The 15570-nt window shown below is 44.4% G+C and overlaps 1 protein-coding gene across 1 annotated transcript in view; it reads right to left on the bottom strand.

The window, feature by feature from the left end:
* The window catches only part of LOC134341065 (coatomer subunit delta-like), a 72448-nt gene that overhangs the window by 2696 nt on the left and 54182 nt on the right, over nucleotides 1–15570 (bottom strand). The window contains exons 7-8 of the mRNA XM_063038815.1: nucleotides 1944–2052; nucleotides 1268–1472 (exon numbers count right to left, since the gene is read on the bottom strand). Of these exons, the coding sequence (XP_062894885.1) occupies nucleotides 1268–1472; nucleotides 1944–2052 (314 nt within the window). The remainder of the gene's footprint in view (nucleotides 1–1267; nucleotides 1473–1943; nucleotides 2053–15570) is intronic.

Genomic DNA, 15570 nt, shown 5'->3' with positions numbered 1-15570 from the left:
TGTTACTTATTTTTATGCACACATTCTTTCTCTCACTCTCCTTTTTCTCCCTCTGTCCCTCTGAATATACCTCTTGCCCATCCTCTGGGTCCCCCCCCCTTGTCTTTCTTCCCGGACCTCCTGTCCCATGATCCTCTCGTATCCCCTTTTGCTTATCACCTGTCCAGATCTTCGCTCTATTCCTCCCCCTCCTGTCTTCTCCTATCATTTTGGATCTCCCCCTCCCCCTCCCACTTTCAAATCCCTTACTCACTCTTCCTTCAGTTAGTCCTGACGAAGGGTCTCGGCCTGCAACGTCGACTGTACCTCTTCCTACAGATGCTGCCTGGCCTGCTGCATTCACCAGCAACTTTGATGTGTGTTGCTCTTTCCACTTAGATTAGGAGAGATAAATACCAGAGGACATGGCTTTAGGGTGAAAGGGGACAGGTTTAGGGGAACATTAGGGGGAACTTCTTCACTCAGAGAGTGGTGGCAGTGTGGAACGAGCTGCCATTTGACATGGTAAATGCGGGTTCACTCTAAGTTTTAATAAATTGGATAGGTACATGGATGGGAGAGGTCTGGAGGATTATGGACTGGATGTGGGTCAATGGGACTAGTGGAATAAAGTTTAGGCACAGACGAGAAGGGCCGAATGGCCTGTTTTCTGTACTGTAGTGTTCTATGGTTGTAAATCTTTGTTTTAAGATTATGCTGTTATAGTAGCAGCAACATGGGTTCAATTTATTAGTTCCTAACTATTAGCTGTATAGGATATAGGTATTATGGTATGGATAGCATTTATCACCTTTTCCCATGTTCTGGGTCAGACTGTATTGTGACCGGAGACATGACAGATGACTGGATAAGGATGCTTAAATTCTTTCACTATAAAGTTAGTGAACCAGATGAGTTTTAGAATAATCATCGTCACCACCAAGATAAGTTAATAAAGAAATTTTAAACTGCTCAGCTGTTATGCTGAAACTTAAATTTGCTTCTCTAAGTTTTGAGCCCGAAAAAATCTGGGCTAATGGTCTAGCAAACTTAACCATGTATAAGAAAGTCAGATGTGCAGTATTGTTAACATTACACGTAGTTGATAAATATACATTGAGAAATAAGAATATTGCCCCATTTATATCAACCTTTCTGCAGATCCAGCAGCTTTCGCACTAAACTCAATCAACAGCTGAATCCTAAAAACTCCCATTATATCCTTTTTAAGATACACTTTAAGAAACCTTGCAGAATTGGTAAGACATTTAATTAGGAGAATTCTTACCTGTATATTGCAGTAGTTCTTTTTAGAAACAAAGGAAACATGAATTGGAAAGAAATCATTCGGGTGTCCTGGAAAACTGAATTCCATACTACCAGATTTGTTTTTGGCATCTATGACTGGCAGGCACCACTCCAGTATGTTTTTCCGGTTGTCATGGCGATATTCTCCTTCCAATTCGCTAATCAACAGAGTCCCAGGACCAGCCCTAAGTATAACATTAGTAAACTTTGAGTGCTGTGGGACTAGAGAAACAGTTACTCCGTTTATACAGTTGCTCAACAACAAAAAATTTAAATAACAAGATATAAAACTAAGATATTGCAAAATTAGAAAGATGTATTGCTAACACATTCAGCAAGTAAGAAAGCATCCATAAAGTCAGAAAGGTCATCAGCCTGAACCATTCTATCGTTCATTCTTCACCAAATGTCTGCATGTCTGAGTGCTTGCGGATTTTAAATAGTGGTGTACCAAATTATACAATCCCAAGCCATTTTACTGGCTTAAAGCTTAGTAAGAAATACAAAATACTTTCCCTTTCTAAAATTTTATAAACACAAAATTTCATAACTGGTGAATATGAAGTTAAGGAAATGCACTTTCTAGCAGCATACTGGGAAAACAATTAGAGGAAAGAAAAAAGGAATAAAACAGTTGCAGTTGCAGAACAACTTACGGTAGTGGAATAGAGATAATAACATCATTTAGTTCCAGACTGTTTTCCTGTAACTCGTACTCAATATTTACATCACAGCCAGTAGCACTCTCGGAAGGCCAACAATTAACTAATTAAGAAAAAAGTAATGAAAATATCTTAAAGATAATGGCAATTCAGTAAACTTGTACATGCCTTTCAAAATGGATACTAAAACATTTGCCCAATTAGATTTTTGAATAACCAATCAACAAAATCTTTACAGCAGTTGAATCGAATCATCATCTTAAGTGAAAGTGGATTTTACTGTTGTATTATTATTCAAGTCAAGTCACTTTTTATTGTCATTTTGACCATAACTGCTGGTACAGTACACAGTAAAAACGAGAGATTTTTCAGGACCATGGTGCTACATGAACTACATAAAACAACACAAAAACTACACTAGACTACAGACCTATCTAGGACTGCATCAAGTGCACAAAACAGTGCAGGCATTACAATAAATAATAACCAAGACAATAGGCACAGCAGAAGGCAGTAGGTTGGTGTCAGTCCAGGCTCTGGGTATTGAGGAGTCTGATGCCTTGGGGGAAGAAACTGTTGCACAGTCTGGTCGTGAGAGCCCAAATGCTTCGGTGCCTTTTGCCAGATGGCAGGAGGGAGAAGAGTGTTTTTCTGAGGGGTGCGTGGGGTGCTTCATAATACTGTTTGCTTTGCCAATGCAACGTGTGGTATAAATGTCTGTAATGGTGGGAAGAGAGACCCTGATGATCTTCTCAGCTGACCTCACTATCCGCTGCAGGGTCTTGCGATCCGAGATTGTGCAATTTCTGAACCAGGTAGTGATGCAGCCGCTCAGGATGCTCTCAATACAACCTCTGTAGAATGTGGTGAGCTTGGGAGGTGGGAAGTGGACTTTTCTCAGCCTTCACAGGAAGTAGAGACACTGATGGGCTTTCTTTGCTATGGAGCTGGTGTTGAGGGACCAGGTGAGATTCTCCACCAGGTGAACACCAAGAAATTTGGTGCTCTTAACGATTTCTACGGAGGAGTCGTGGATGTTCAGTGGAGAGTGGTCACTCCGTGTCCTCCTGAAGTCAACAACCATCTCTTTTGTTTTGTTGACATTCAGAGACAGGTTGTTGGCTCTGCACCAATCCATTAGCCGCTGCACCTCCTCTCTGTATGCTGACTCATTGTTCTTGCTGATGAGACCCACCATGGTCGTGTCATCGGCAAACTTGATGATGTGGTTCGAGCTGTGTGTTGCAGCACAGTCGTGGGTCAGCAGAGTGAACAGCAGTGGACTGAGCACACAGCCCTGGGGGGCCCCCGTGCTCAGTGTGATGGTGTTGGAGATGCTGCTTCCAATTTGGACTGACTGAGGTCTCCCTGTCAGGAAGTCTAGGATCCAGTTGCAGAGGGAGAGTTCAGGCCCAGTGGGCTCAACTTTCCAAGCAGTTTGTGAGGAATGACTGTGCTGAATGCTGAACTGAAGTCTATGAACAGCATTTGAATGTATATGTCGTTTTTGTCCAGGTGGGTTAGGGCCAGGTAGAGGGTGATAGCAATGGCGTTGTCTGTTGAACAGTTGGGACAGTACATGAACTGCAAGGGGTCCAGTGAGGGGGGCCGCATGTGCCTCATGATGAGCCTCTTGAAACCCTTCATGATGATGGATGTGAGTGCAACAGGACAGTAGTCGTTGAGGCAGGAAACTGAAGTCTTCTTTGGCACAGGGACAATGGTGGCGGCCTTGAAGCACGTAGGAACGACGGTGCTGTTCAGGGAGATGCTGAAGATGTGAGAATATCTGTTAGCTGGTCTGCACATCCTCTAAGCACTCTGCCAGGAATATTGTCTGATCCAGCAGCCTTCCGTGTGTTGACCCTGCACAGGGTTCTCCTCACATTGGCCACAGTAAGACACAGCACCTGGTGATTTGGAAGAGGGGTGGTCTTCCTCACCACCAGATCATTTTCCGTCTCAAAACGAGCATAGAAGTTGATCAGCTCATCTGGGAGGGAGGCATCACCTGCACAATCAGGTGATGTTGTCCTGTAATTGGTTAATCAATTGGAAAAAATTGATTAAATCCTAAAGGCAGACTTCACATAATCAATAGTTCTGCTTGAGAAGTGATCAATTTGTGATATCTTTGTTTTGGAAATAGTGTTTAATTTTAAAGTGTCAGAAATAAAACACAGACCAAAGAAATGATATTAAAAAAAGGACCAGAAACAATACAAAGGACAAACAGATTTCAAATATTATATAGGCAACTATGAGCACAATTAAAATTGAAGTTTTGGATAGGGAATGTACAGAAGGTCAGATTCATGAAGTCAGAGACTGAAATTTGGTGAATTCTCGATCTCAAAAGGAACTGCCTTTTGTCTCTTCTTCTAAAATCTGTGATACCATAAACTTATCATATAAAAGATTTTGTTTTCTTTCTATGGGAAAATATATATACAGTTGATTGAAGCATTTCTTAAACATATAAAATTTGCAACTGCATGCTTGGATAAAGCAAAATTTATTTTATTACTCCTAAGCAAATCATAAAAAACTGACAGATAACTTTACAGGTTTCTACACTAGCACATGTTGTTAAATTTACTTATTATTATCGCAATTTTGTGTCAGAAACTAAAGGAAAGGTCCCAGGTTTTAGTAACAAGCATCACAGTTCAAGGTCCTCTCTAGGTTTCGTTCTGAGGAATAGTTCAGAAACTGATTTATCCCCTGGTCAGAAAATGTACATTTTCTAAAGTAACTCAAAGTATTGTTAAAATTGCTTGAGAGTATCTGTATCCTAACCTGGAAAGTCCTGTATCTATACTCAGCCACTGTAAGAATGTTCAGACTCTGCTTCCTAAAACATGTTTAGTTTATTTTATGCTTACATTAACATGGCATCGTAACCATAGACGACCACAGATATTTTCAGAAAAATTTATTCACTGGCATAAAGAAAAGGTGAATAGATGCTTAATCAACCATCACAACAGGTCAACAGCAGATGCTACTTCATTGGCTCTTCATTCAAATGTGGAATATCTGAACAGGCACAATTGTCCCTGATGATTGTAAAAGATGCATCCAGCTGCAGCTCCTGACAAACTGAGTTAGGGAAGTGGAGCTGGAGCTGGAGCTGGATGAACTTCGGATCATTCGTGAGGCAGAGGCAGAAATAAAAAGGAGTTACAGGGAGATAGTTGCCCCTAAGAGTCAGGAGACAGGTAGCTGGGTGACTGTCAGGAGAGGGAAGGGGAACAGACAGAAAGAACAGAGCACCCCTGTGGCCATTCCCATCAATAATAAGTATACCGTCTTGGAAATACTGTTGGTGGTGACGACCTACCAGGGATATGTTGCAATGGTTGTGTCTCTGGCACTGAGACTGGACCCTCAGCTCAGAAAGGAAGGACAGAAAAGAGAAGAGCAGTAGTGATAAGGGATTTGATAGTTAGGGGGACAGATAAGAGGTTATGTGGCAGAGATCGAAAATCCCGGATGGTCTGTTGCCTCCCTAGTGCCAGGGTTCGCAATATCTCAAATCAACTTCTCAGTAGTCTCAAAAGGGAGGGTGGCCAGCCAGATGTCATTCAAATGAAATGAAGAAATGAAAAGGAAGATAATGCAGCTAAATCAACAGCCCAGGCCCCCGGCAGCTGGAAGTGGCAGTGGAGCCTCCCCCATCACTCGGCCTGACCCAGAGCGCCCGACACCACTTGATCAATTCCCGCGGGACGCGTCCACCAACCTCAAAGAGCCAACAACACACTGCATCGATGGAAACCTGGAAAGATGCACTATTTACCGAGGAAGCGTGGGAAAAGAGATGGGCTGCTGGTCAGATTGAAGCAGAGGGGCTTCAGGGTCCCTATGCCCACCATCCTACTAGCTAATGTGCAAGCCATAGAGAACAAGGTGGATGATCTTAAAGGGGGACTTACTGCAGGGAGATGCAGAACTGCTGTGCACTCTGTTTCACCGAGACCTGGCTCTCCCCTACCACCCCCCGACTGTGCCATCCGACCGGACGGATTTTCGATCCATCAGATGGACCGTACAGCGTCTTCAGGCAAATTGAGGGGAGGTGGTGTTTGCCTACAGATCAACAGTGCTCAGACACAGTGGACTGACAAGCTCCTATAGCCCTGACCTGGAACACCTGTCAGTGAAGTGTTGTCCCTACTATCTGCCACAAGAATTCACCTCGGTCACACTGACAATGGTCTACATTCCCCCCCAGGCAGATGTGGAGTGTGCTCTGAACATACTGTATGCCAACATCAGTGAACTTGAGACCAAGTATCCGGAGGCTTTGCTCATTACAACCGGGGACTTTAACCAGGCCAACCTCAGAAAGGCGCTGCCAAAGTTATACCAACATATCTCCTGCCCCACTAGAGGCCCGAATATACTTGACCACTGCTACACAGCAGTCAAGGATGCCTACCGTTCCGTCCCACGACCTCACTTTGGAAAATCGGACCATCAGGCTGTACTCCTCCTCCCGGCTTACAAACAGCTACTGAAGCAGAAGGTCACGGTGTCAAAAGTAGTGTCTCATTGGACGGAGGAAATGGATGAGGCCCTCCGTGACTGCTTTGAATCGGTGGACTGGTTAGTATTCAAGGACTCAGCATCTAACCTCCATGAGTATGCCTCATCTTTCATGGACTATTTGGAAATACACGGAGGTCTGTGTGCCTCGCAAGAAGATCCGGGTTTTCCTTAACCAGATGAAACATAAGAGACAGAGACATATAAAATAGGTGCAGGAGTAGGCCATTCAGCCACTCGAGCCTGCACCACCATTCGGTATGATCATGGCTGATCATCCAACTCAGAACCCTGTACCTGCCTTCTCTCCATACCCCCGATCCCTTTAGCCACAAGGGCCATATCTAACTCCCTCTTAAATATAGCCAATGAACTGGCCTCAACTGTTTCCTGTGGCAGAGAATTCCACAGATTCACCACTCTCTGTGTGAAGAAGTTTTTCCTAATCTCAGTCCTAAAAAGCTTCCTCTTTATCCTCAAACTGTGACCCCTTGTTCTGGACTTCCCCAACATCGGGAACAATCTTCCTGCATCTAGCCGGTCCAATCCCTTTAGGATTTAATAGGTTTCAACAAGATCCCCCCTCAATCCTCTAAATTCCAACGAGTATAAGCCTAGTCGATCCAGTCTTTCATCATATGAAAGTCCTGCCATCCCAGGAATCAATCTGGTGAACCTTCTTTGTACTCCCTCTATGGCAAGGATGTCTTTCCTCAGATTAAGGGACCAAAACTGCACACAATACTCCAGGTGTGGTCTCACCAAGGCCTTGTACAACTGCAGTAGTACCTCCTTGTTCCTGTACTCGAATCCTCTTGCTATGAATGCCAACATACCATTCGCCTTTTTCACCGCCTGCTGTACCTGCATGTCCACTTTCAATGACTGGTGTATAATGACACCCAGGTCTTGTTGCACCTCCCCTTTTCCTAACTGGCCACCATTCAGATAATAATCTGTTTTCCTGTTTTTGCTACCAAAGTGGATAACCTCACATTTATCCACATTAAATTGCATCTGTCATGAATTTGCCCACTCACCTAACCTATCCAAGTCACTCTGCATCCTCTTAGCTTCCTCCTCACAGCTAACACTGCCACCCAGCTTTGTGTCATCCGCAAACTTGGAGATGCTGCATTAATTCTTAGATTCTTAGATTCTTAAATTCTTAGATAATTCCCTCATCCAAGTCATTAATATATATTGTAAACAACTGGGGTCCCAGCACTGAGCCTTGCGGTACCCCACTAGTCACTGCCTGCCATTCTGAAAAGGTCCCGTTTATTCCCACTCTTTGCTTCCTGTCTGCCAACCAACTCTCTATCCACATCAATATCTTACCCCCAATACCGTGTGCTTTAAGTTTTCACACTAATCTCCTGTGTGGGACCTTGCCAAAAGCCTTTTGAAAATCCAAATATACCACATCCACTGGTTCTCCCCTATCCACTCTACTAGTTACATCCTCAAAAACTTCTATGAGATTCGTCAGACATGATTTTCCTTTCACAAATCCATGCTGACTTTGTCCGTTGATTTCACCACTTTCCAAATGTGCTGTACTCAGATCTTTGATAACTGACTCTAGCATTTTCCCCACCACCGATGTCAGGCTAACCGGTCTATAATTCCCTGGTTTCTTTCTCCCTCCTTTTTTAAAAAGTGGGGTTACATTAGCCACCCTCCAATCCTCAGGAACTAGACCAGAATCTAAAGTGTTTTGAAAAATTATCACTAATGCATCTACTATTTCTTGGGCTACTTCCTTAAGCACTCTGGGATGCAGACCATCTGGCCCTGGGGATTTATCTGCCTTTAATCCCTTCAATTTACCTAACACCACTTCCCTACTAACATATATTTCCCTCAGTTCCTCCATCTCACTGGACCCTCTGTCCCTTACTATTTCCGGAAGATTATTTATGTCCTCCTTAGTGAAGACAGAACCAAAGTAGTTATTCAATTGGTCTGCCATGTCCTTGCTCCCCATAATCAATTCACCTGTTTCTGTCTGTAGGGGACCTACATTTCTCTTAACCAATCTTTTTCTTTTCACATATCTTAACCAATCTTTTTCTTTTCATATATCTAAAATTATGAATTATGAGGTCAAATCCCTTTTGAAGGCTAGAGCTGCGGCTTTTAGGTCCAGGGCTACCAGTTGCTACACAGAATCCATGCTTGAACTCGGAAAGCCATTAAGGGCACCAAAAGGCAATATCGAGCCAAGTTGGAAGCCCAGGCTAACCAGAGGGATGACAGTAGACTATGGCAGGGTCATAATGAGATCATTCGGCACAAAGAAAAGGCTGGGAATATCAATAACTGTGGTGCTTCTCTTCCTGACAAACTTAACGTATTCTACGCAAGATTCGAACAGAAGAGGAGCATCCTGCTCCCTTCGGATGAACTAGACCTGGTGGCATCGAGATTCATCGTCACCGAGGAGGATGTTAGAAGGGCCTTCCTGAAGATAAATCCAAGGAAGGGAACGGGCCCAGATGGCGTCCCGGGATGGGTTCTCTGGGCCTGTGCAAGCGAGCTAGCTGAAGTGTTTGCTGACATCTTCAACTGCTCCTTGCTTCAGTCTACTACCCCCTCATGTTTTAAAAAGGCAATGAAAATACCAGTGCTGAAGAAGAGCAAGGTGGCATGCCTGTAGGACTATCGACCTGTGGCTCTGACATCAATCGCTATGAAGTGCTTCGAGCGATTGGTTATGGCACACATCAACCACAGCCTACCAGTCAACCTCAACGGTTTGCAATTCGCCTACCGGAGCAACAGGTCAACGACAGATGCCATCTCTCTGGCCCTACATTACTCCTTAGAACACCTGGAGAATAAAGACGCATACGTAAGGCTCCTTTTCATTGACTACAGCTCTGCCTTTAATACCATCATTCCAAATAAACTGATTCCTAAGCTCCGGAACCTGGGCCTTTGCACTCAGATCTGCAGCTGGATCTTCAACTTCCTCACAGACAGGACCAAGGCTATAAAAACAGGGGACAAACTCTCCTCTACAATCACTCTGAGCACCGGTGCCCCACGAGGCTGTGTACTCAGCCCCCTCCTGTACTCACTGTACACCCATGATTGTGTAGCCAAGTTTCCATCAAACTCAATACATAAGTTTGCTGATGACACAACAATTGTAGGCTGTATCTCAGGTAATGATAAGTTTGAGTACAGAGAGGAAATTAAGAACCTGGTGGCATGGTGCGAAGACAATAACCTATCCCTCAACGTCAGCAAGATGAAGGAATTGGTTGTTTACTTAAGAAGGAATAGCGGACCGCACGACCCAATTTACATAAGTGGTGCACAAGTGGAACAGGTCGAAAGCTTTAAGTTCCTCGGGGTCAGTATCACAAATGACCTGACTTGGTCCAACAATGCAGAGTCCACTGCCAAGAAGGCCCACCAGCGCCTTTACTTCCTGAGAAAACTAAAGAAATTTGGCTTGTCCCCTAAAATCCTCACTAATTTTTATAGATGCACTGTAGAAAGCATTCTTCTAGGGTGCATCACAACCTGGTATGGAAGTTGTCCTGTCCAAGACCGGAAGAAGCTGCAGAAGATCGTAAACATGGCGCAGCACATCACACAAACCAATTTTCCATCCTCAGACTCACTTTACACCGCACGCTGTCGGAGCAGTGCTGCCAGGATAATCAAGGACACGACCCAGGCAACCAACACACTTTTCGTCCCTCTTCCTTCCGGGACAAGGTTCAGGAGCTTGAAAACTCGTACGGCCAGATTTGGGAACAGCTTCTTTCCAACTGTGATAAGACTGCTGAACAGATCCTGACCCGGATCTGGGCTGTACCCTCCAAATATCCGGATCTGCCTCTCGGATTTTTGGACTACCTTACTTTCCATTTTTCTGTATTTTATTTATGATTTATAATTTAAATTTTTAATATTTACTATCAATTTGTAGTCCAGGGAGCGGGAAGCGCAGAATCAAATATCGCTGTGATGATTGTACGTTCTAGTATCAATTGTTAGGTGACAATAAAGTAAAAAGTAAGTATGTGGCTAAGGAGATGGTGCAGGAGGCAGGGCTTCATGGGCAATTGGGCCTTGTTCCAGGGAAGGTGGGACCTGTTCCGACTGGTGAAATAGAGGGGAATTGACAAACTAGTGGGAAGGTATGCTAGTGCTGCTCCGGGGGTTTAAACTAGATTTGCAGGGGGAGGGGAACCAGAGTGTTAGAGCAGATAGTGAGGTGGAAGAGGATAAAGGTCATGCGAGAACTGCAAGTACAGTGCATCGAGTAAAGCCAGATCTAACATATAATGAGGCTTTGAGGAAAGAGAAGAAGGAAAAAGGGTGTAAAGGTAGTAAGGTAGAAGGGCTGAAGTGCATGTACTTCAATGCAAGAAGCATCAGGAACAAAGGTGATGAACTGAGAGCTTGGGTACATACATGGAATTATGATGTAGTGGCCATTACAGAGACTTGGCTGGCACCAGGGCAGGAATGGATTCTCAATATTCCTAGATTTCAGCGCTTTAAAACGGATAGCGAGGGGGATAAAGGGGAGGAGGGGTGGCATTACTGGTCAGGGATACTATTACAGCTACAGAAAAGGTGGGTAACGTAGGAGGATCCTCTTTTGAGTCAGTATGGGTAGAAGTCAGGAACAAGAACAGAGCAGATACTCTATTAGAAGTGTTTTATAGGCCCTCCCCTCTGGTAGCAGCAGAGATACCGAGGAGCAGATGGAGAGGAAGATTTGGAATGGTGCGAAAATAACCATATAGTCATAGTCATACTTTATTGACCATGGGGGAAATTGGTTTTCGTTACAGACATATAACAATTACAGCATGGAAACAGGCCATCTCGGCCCTTCTAGTCCATGCCGAACTCTTACTCTCACCTAGTCCCACCGACCTACACTAAGCCCATAACCCTCCATTCCTTTCCTATCCATATATCTATCCAATATAACTTTAAACGACAACATCGAACCTCCCTCAACCACTTTCTGCTGGAAGCTCGTTCCACACAACTACCTCTCTCTGAGTAAAGAAGCTCGCCTTCATGTTACCCCTAAACTTTTGCCCTTTAACTCTCAACTCAGGTCCTCTTGTTTGAATCTCCCCCTCTCTCAATGGGAAAAGCCTATCCACGTAAACTCTATCTATCCCCCTCATAATTTTAAATACCTCTATCAAATCTCCCCTCAACCTTCTACGCTCCAAAGAATAAAGATCCAATTTGTTCAACCTTTCTCTGTAACTTAGGAGATGAAACCCAGGCAACATTTTAGTAAACCTCCTCTGTACTCTCTCAGTTTTATTGACATCTTTCCTATAATTCGGTGACCAGAACTGTACACAATACTCCATATTTGGCCTTACCAATGCCCTATACAATTTCAACATTACATCCCAACTCATATACTCAATGCTCTGATTTATAAAGGCCAGCAAACCAAAAGCTTTCTTCACCACCCTATCCACATGAGATTCCACCTTCAGGGAACTATGCACCATTATTCCTAGATCCCTCTGTTCTACAGCATTCTTCAATGCCCTACCATTTACCATGTCTGTCCTGTTTTGATTAGTCCTACTAAAACGTAGCACCTCACATTTTTCAGCATTAAAATAACACGGTTGTTCATGGATGACTTTTAACTTCCCTTATATTGATTGGCACCTGATTAGTTCCAATGGTTTAGACAGGGTAGAGTTTGTTAAGTGTGTCCAGGATGGATTCCTGTCACAGTATGTTGACAGGCCGACTAGGGGGAATGCCATACTAGATCTAGTACTGGGTAATGAACCGGGTCAGGTCACAGATCTCTCAGTGGGTGAGCATCTGGGGGACAGTGACCACCGCTCCCTGGCCTTTAACATTATCATGGAAAAGGACAGAATCGGAGAGGACAGGAAAAGTTTTAATTGGGGAAGGGCAAATTATGAGGCTATAAGGCTAGAACTTGCAAGTGTGAATTGGGATGATATTTTTGCAGGGAAATGTACTATGGACATGTGGTCGATGTTTAGGGATCACTTGCAAGATGTTAGAGATAAATTTGTCCCAGTGAGGAAGATAAAGAATGGTAGGGTGACAAGTGAGGTGGAAAATCTAGTCAGGTGGAAGAAGGCAGCATACATGAGGTTTAGGAAGCAAGGATCAGATGGGTCTATTGAGGTATATAGCAAAGCAAGAAAGGAGCTTAAGGGGCTGAGGGGAGCAAGAAGGGGGCATGAGAAGGCCTTGGCGAGTAGGGTAAAGGAAAACCCCAAGGCATTCTTCAATTATGTGAAGACCAAAAGGATGACAGGAGTGAAGGTAGGACCGATTAGAGATTAAAGGTGGGAAGATGTGCCTGGAGGCTGTGGAAGTGAGCAAGGTCCTCAACGGATACTTCTCTTTGGTATTCACCGATGAGAAGGAACTTGATGACGATGAGGACAATATGAGTGAGGTTGATATTAAAGGAGAGGAGGTGTTGGAGTTGTTAAAATACATTAGGACAGTTAAGTCCCCGGGGCCTGACGGAATATTCCCCAGGCTGTTCCACGAGGCGAGGGAAGAGATTGCTGAGCCTCTGGCTAGGATCTTTATGTCCTCGTTGTCCACAGGAATGGTATCGGAGAATTGGAGGGAGGCGAATGTCGTCCCTTTGTTCAAAAAGGTGGTAGGGATAGTCCAAGTAATTATAGACCAGTGAGCCTTATGTCTGTGGTGGGAAAGCTGTTGGAAAAGATTCTTAGAGATAGGATCTATGGGCATTCAGAGAATCATGGTCTGACCAGGGACAGTCAGCATGGCTTTGTGAAAGACAGATCGTGTCTAACAAGCCTAATAGTTCTTGGAGGAGGAGACCAGGCATACAGATGAGGGTAGTGCAGTGGGTGTGATCTATATAGATTTTGGTAAGGCATTTGACAAGGTTCCACACAGTAGGCTTATTCAGAAAGTCAGAAGACATGGAATCCAGGGAAGTTTGGCCAGGTGGATTCAAAAATGGCTTGCCTGCAGAAAGCAGAGGGTCGTGGTGGAGGGAGTACATTCGGATTGGACGATTGTGACTAGTGGTGTCCCACAAGGATCGGTTCAGGGGCTTCTACTTTTCGTGATTTTTATTAATGACCTGGATGTGGGGTAGAAGTTGGCAAGTTTGCAGATGACACAAAGGTTGGTGGTGTTGTGGATAGTGTAGAGGATTGTCAAAGATTGAAGAGAGACATTGATAAGATGCAGAATGGGCCGAGAAGTGGCAGATGGAGTTCAACCCGGAGAAGTGTGAGGTGGTACACTTTGGAAGGACAAACTCCAAGGCAGAGTACAAAGTAAATGGCAGGATACTTGGAACTGTGGAGGAGCAGAGGGATCTGGGGGTACACGTCCACAGATCCCTGAAAGTTGCCTCAGAGTTAGATAAGGTAGTTAAGAAAGCTTATGGGGTGTTAGCCTTCATAAGTCGAGGGATAGAGATTAAGAGTCACGAGGTAATGATGCAGCTCTATAAGACTCTGGTTAGGCCACACTTGGAGTACTGTGTCCAGTTCAGGTCACCTCACTATAGGTAGGATGTGGAAGCATTGGAAAGGGTACAGAGGAGATTTACCAGAATGCTGCCTGGTTTAGACAGCATGCATTATGATCAGGGATTAAAGCTTTACTCTTTGGAAAGAAACATAGAAACATAGAAAATAGGTGCAGGAGTAGGCCATTCGGCCCTTTGAGCCTGCACCGCCATTTATTATGATCATGGCTGATCATCCAACTCAGAACCCCGCCCCAGCCTTCCCTCCATACCCCCTGACCCCCGTAGCCACAAGGGCCATATCTAACTCCCTCTTAAATATAGCCAATGAACTGGCCTCAACTGTTTCCTGTGGCAGAGAATTCCACAGATTCACCACTCTCTGTGTGAAGAAGTTTTTCCTAATCTTGGTCCTAAAAGGCTTCCCCTCTATCCTCAAACTGTGGCCCCTCATTCTGGACTTCCCCAACATCGGGAACAATCTTCCTGCATCTAGCCTGTCCAATCCCTTTAGGATTTTATACGTTTCAATCAGATCCCCCCTCAATCTTCTAAATTCCAACGAGTACAAGCCCAATTCTTCCAGTCTTTCTTCATATGAAAGTTCTGCCATCCCAGGAATCAATCTGGTGAACCTTCTTTGTACTCCCTCTATGGCAAGGATGTCTTTCCTCAGATTAGGGGACCAAAACTGCACACAATACTCCAGGTGTGGTCTCACCAAGGCCTTGTACAACTGCAGTAGTACCTCCCTGCTCCTGTACTTGAATCCTCTCGCTATAAATGCCAGCATACCATTCGCCTTTTTCACCGCCTGCTGTACCTGCATGACCACTTTCAATGACTGGTGTATAATGACACCCAGGTTTCGTTGCACCTCCCCTTTTCCTAATCGGCCACCATTCAGATAATAAACTGTTTTCCTATTTTTGTCACCAAAGTGGATAACTTCACATTTATCCACATTAAATTGCATCTGCCATGAATTTGCCCACTCACCCAACCTATCCAAGTCACCCTGCATCCTCTTAGCATCCTCCTCACAGCTAACACTGCCACCCAGCTTCGTGTCATTCGCAAACTTGGAGATGCTGCATTCAATTCCCTCATCCAAGTCATTAATATATATTGTAAACAACTGGGGTCCCAGCACTGAGCCTTGCGGTACCCCACTAGTCACCGCCTGCCATTCTGAAAAGGTCCCGTTTATTCCCACTCTTTGCTTCCTGTCTGCTAACCAATTCTCCACCCACACCAATACCTTACCCCCAATACCGTGTGCTTTAAGTTTGCACACTAATCTCCTGTGTGGGACCTTGTCAAAAGCCTTTTGAAAATTCAAATATACCACATCCACTGGTTCTCCCCTATCCACTCTACTAGTTACATCCTCAAAAAATTCTATGAGATTCGTCAGACTGAAGAAGAGGATTTCTTGGAATTTATGCGGGATGGTTTTTTGAACCAACATGTCGAGGAACCAACTAGAGAGCAGGCTATTCTGGACTGGGTTAATTTCCTGTTTAATACCATCTCCGACCTCACTACTAC

The sequence above is a fragment of the Mobula hypostoma genome, chromosome Y (assembly GCF_963921235.1).
Source record: "Mobula hypostoma chromosome Y, sMobHyp1.1, whole genome shotgun sequence".
Taxonomy (NCBI): domain Eukaryota; kingdom Metazoa; phylum Chordata; class Chondrichthyes; order Myliobatiformes; family Myliobatidae; genus Mobula; species Mobula hypostoma.
Note: the sequence above shows the minus strand (reverse complement) of the source record. Positions and strands in the feature narration are given on the sequence as shown.